Source organism: Gastrolobium bilobum, unplaced genomic scaffold (genome assembly GCF_033153095.1).
Source record: "Gastrolobium bilobum isolate Gb01-03AN ecotype WA unplaced genomic scaffold, APGP_CSIRO_Gbil_v1 utg14936, whole genome shotgun sequence".
Taxonomy (NCBI): Eukaryota; Viridiplantae; Streptophyta; class Magnoliopsida; order Fabales; family Fabaceae; genus Gastrolobium; species Gastrolobium bilobum.
In genome coordinates, this window is record NW_026898693.1 from 163,583 (window position 1) to 167,456 (window position 3,874).

At 35.2% G+C, this 3,874-nt stretch overlaps 1 protein-coding gene across 3 annotated transcripts; it reads right to left on the reverse strand.

The window, feature by feature from the left end:
* LOC133318424 (SPX domain-containing protein 2-like) lies at nt 1-3,320 on the reverse strand. 3 transcript variants are annotated; one of them, XR_009752470.1, is made up of 4 exons: nt 2,815-3,320; nt 2,108-2,234; nt 566-1,239; nt 1-262 (listed from the first exon to the last, which is right to left on the reverse strand). XR_009752470.1 is itself a non-coding variant. In XM_061520417.1 (4 exons), exons 1-4 carry the CDS (start codon nt 3,088-3,090, stop codon nt 824-826), a joined length of 741 nt encoding a protein of 246 aa, XP_061376401.1. In that variant the 5' UTR covers nt 3,091-3,320; the 3' UTR covers nt 287-823. The 3 variants fall into 3 exon arrangements, 2 of the variants coding, with proteins under 2 accessions (XP_061376401.1, XP_061376400.1); XM_061520417.1 differs by lacking the exon at nt 1-262 and having other exon boundaries at nt 287-999; nt 1,078-1,239; XM_061520416.1 differs by lacking the exon at nt 1-262 and having other exon boundaries at nt 287-1,239.
* Nucleotides 3,321-3,874: the final 554 nt, after the last annotated feature.

The following is a 3,874-nucleotide window of genomic DNA, read 5'->3' on the forward strand; positions in this document are numbered from 1 at the left end:
TTCAAATAGATCAATGGGTCGGAAACTTAAGAATATAGAATACGTATAATTATAAAAGTATAGTGACCAACATTTAGCATTGACTTAGTGATAATTGACCGGCCCGATTTTAATATGATTGCTTGCATTTCTGGTAACTGTCCACAAGACCCGCAGCTTTTAGCTGTGCACTAAGATATGGGACACCCATTCATGCTGCCAAGGTATTATAAATTGTTTTTTTTGTTGCATCCATACAATTTAGGTATCCCAAGGAACTTGCCTGCACAATGAACATTGCAACCCAGACACAGTAAATGTTTTTCTCCATAAAATAACACCATGAATTAGTATGCATTACAAAATTCCAAATCACCTCTTTCCATCCCTTTCTAACTATTAGTTTCATATGAATATCTAGTTATCTACATCAAGCTCACCAATTGTTAACATATTAATACTAGCTACACGCCATTTTCAAGGGCTAACGCGAACTTAAACAGTTAATGAGTCCACGAACCCTGAACGAAATTTTAAGCATTAGAAAAAGAAAAGCAGAAAAATAACCAAAGCCACATCCACCTACCATCAGACACTGTTCCACAAAGGAGGCCATATTTCCATCCAAATTCATGTTGAGTAGGTTCTCAGGACAGAAGAAAAGGACGTTGTTGAACAGGAAATATGAAGAGATGGAAAGTCAGCACCGATCACGAGTTATTGCCATGATCTATTCGGCTGCTTACTCTAGAGCATAGAAACAGGAGAAGATAGAGAGTCAGCACCTATCCCGTGTCATTCCCATGGTCTATTTGGCTGCTTGCTCTGGCGCACTTATTTTCTTTCAATCCTCTACCAAAGCCTCATTATGCAGAGGAGGCAATGAGTATATGCTTACAGTTGAACTTCCACCTCTAATCTCTTTCAAGGTATGCAGTGCTGATGTAGTTAGTTTGATGAACGTGTTCTCCATATTTTGGATATCAGCAAGTTCTTTGGGAACCTGCTCCAGTGTCTCTTTATTTTCGTTAGCAGTCATGGAGCCACCCCCATCTTCCTCAAAATCCTCGCTAGTTGATAAGGATGGTCCTAGAGGCCCATTCTTGGGGAAAAGAATACTTAGCATCACCTCACACTCCTTTACAAGCTTGTTAAGTACATCAGTTTTAAAGAAGGGCTGGTTCAAGACATCTTGAATAAAAGGTAAGCGATGTAGTGCACCGGTTCGCTTATCATATTTCTTAATTATCTTCACTAGACCTGCACAAAAAATGGGAGATGAGGTAGAAGAAAAAGCAATCATTCTAAACATTCATTTTTAAAAAACCCTCCTAATCCAAGAAATTCTCTTTTAACTTTGATCCATGTTATAAAAGATTCGATTCAGTTTTATGTTGGCTGACAAAACATTCTACAGGTCATCAAGCCAATTGTAAGTGTAACTTATTGAGAAGAATAACTCAGTGATATATTGAATCAGAAGAGTATTTATAGAACTCGGTTTAAAAAAAGCTGAGTCTTTCAGAACAAAATACAATAGTAAATCACTTTTTGAATAAAAAGTTCAGTAGTTATCTGTATGGATTTCCAGAACATGTTACAAGAGAAACAGAGTATTCAAAAAAAAAAAAAGAATTAAGAAGCAACAGAAGTGGTAAACCAAAAACAAAAAAACACAATGGACTTGAAATCAATTATGCAAACAGTCCGTTCCATGGCTTGCCAACAGTTTCCAATAGGGTTATCCAAGAGTTAAGACTATAATCAATCTATGATTCCCTCATAAATTCATCTGGCTATACATCTTAATAAAATAAAATACCATTTGATATTTTGTCTTTGATTTAAACTATGACTATTTAATCCTTAAATATTCAAACTTGTTTCTCGTTGGCCCTTTCATTATCTGTGGTAGGGATTGACATGAAACAAGTTTAAATAGTTAAAGGACTAAATCATACACACACCTTAAATACGGATTGAATTGTGAGGTATACTTTCAAAGACCAAAATACCATTTTACTCCATCTTATACGAGTCAATATATGTTGATACTTAATACTATCCTTATCCTATAATGAAAATGGAGTCTGACAGTTAAAACTCATGCACAGGTTCATAGAAATACCTGTGTAGTTAAGTGAACTATAGTTCTCTAACAAAACCATCTCTCCATGAAAATCTACTATTTCCCTCCCTACTGACATCAACTCTACATTTGAATCCTTGGCCCACGCAACTCTGTCTTGCAATTCCTGCAATCACAAACATAAATAATCTATCTTAGGTCAAATGGAAAATACTTGATCCACATATCCAGGAGTCACATCTCACATCAGCTGGGGTCACAAAATCAAAGCGTGTGCATAAATTACATACAGATATGAGGTGATGTATATGTAAGTGTCTGTAACTAACATTACTCCTTAAAAATATGTGCCAACTAAAGCTTAGAGCATTTTCCTTCCATCGTAAAAACATATGGTACAAAGAATTAAAGGCAAAACGAAATATAAATTTCTTAACAAAATGAAACTTAAGACATGCTCAACTAAATGTATACCTTTATGTTCACATGCTAAAATCTAAAGTATAACTCATATCCTCCAAGAATAACCATATGCTGAACAACAAAGAAATTCTAAATCATCAAGTATAATGACCCATGTTTAATTTCATTAGTCTTCGAATGTTAATTCATATTATATTATATCAAAATTCAATTTTTAAATCATTCATTATTCAAATTCTAAAAACTAAAATACCATTTTACAGGGGATTTTTTTTTTTTTCAAAGGGATAGAATAGATGATATAACGTGAGACGTGAGTTTACCTTCCATTTGATGATATATTCTTCTTCATTCTCAACAAAGAAAGCATTGAACTTATCAATCTCGAGCTCCAAGAGCTTGAGGAAATCGTTGACCTCTTTGGTGACCTCGCCTTCGGCTTCGGCATCATCCAAACGGCGCCGTTTGCTTGAGGGGTCTTTCGGTTTCGGGGTTATGAGCTTCAACTGTTTTTTCAAATCTTTGTAAGACAGAAACTTGTCGCGCCAATCGGGCAGGGTTTGCTCGATCTGATTGCTCAGAATCTTCCAGAACTTCATCGTCTCAATTCTCCGACCAACAACAACGTTTGGATTTGGAGATCGTTACGTTCCTGCGATGGATAAATGAACGAATGAACGGCGATGATGGAGATAGATTATGATGCTGTTTGTTATGTTTTGCGGTTTCGGAAATTGGATTAGTGCGCAGCGAAAAGTGGGAGAGAAGCGGAACTGGAAGCGCGGATTAATAACTAAATAAAGGGTGTTTGGGTTCCGGATTTAGAATATTCCTGCGCAGGGAATGTGGAATTTTGGAATATACTTTCATGTTCCGACATCCCATTTTTATAGGTTTCATCTACGCCGTCCATTGTATTAGTTCTACCTTGTTATGTGTGTAGCAAAATCGGTACAACGCATGTACCCAAAATCAAAATAAAAAATTAATATCCACCGAGTTTTCACTTGTTTCATATAACGTGCTTAGAGTTGACTCCAAATGGTTAGATTCCTTGTGCTATATCATAATTGCATTTATATATTATTCATTGATATAACCAATAGCTTTGAACATATTGATAGTCTTAACTACAACAAATTAATATTTATTTCAAATACATGTAAAATGAAGAAATTAATGGGATCGTCGCACTTGCGATATTTTGAACAGATAAAATAGAAGAAAATACTTAAATCACGATGTTAAAATTAGCAATGCCTTTAACAAATAATTTTTTTTGCTTTGTTTCTAATAGACACGTACAGGACAATATAATTATAGTGTAAAATCTTATACATATGACGTACAAGACGAGGGACATGAAATGTTTCACGGTGATAA

Excerpts from the sequence above, each read along its gene's own strand:
- LOC133318424 (XM_061520416.1), bottom strand. The coding sequence starts at position 3,090 with ATGAAGTTCTGGAAGATTCTGAGCAATCAGATCGAGCAAACCCTGCCC. Across the intron at positions 2,235-2,814 it reads AATATATCATCAAATGGAAG|GAATTGCAAGACAGAGTTGC; the intron begins GTAAACTCACGT and ends TTGTGATTGCAG. Across the intron at positions 1,240-2,107 it reads TAGTTCACTTAACTACACAG|GTCTAGTGAAGATAATTAAG; the intron begins GTATTTCTATGA and ends TTTTTTGTGCAG.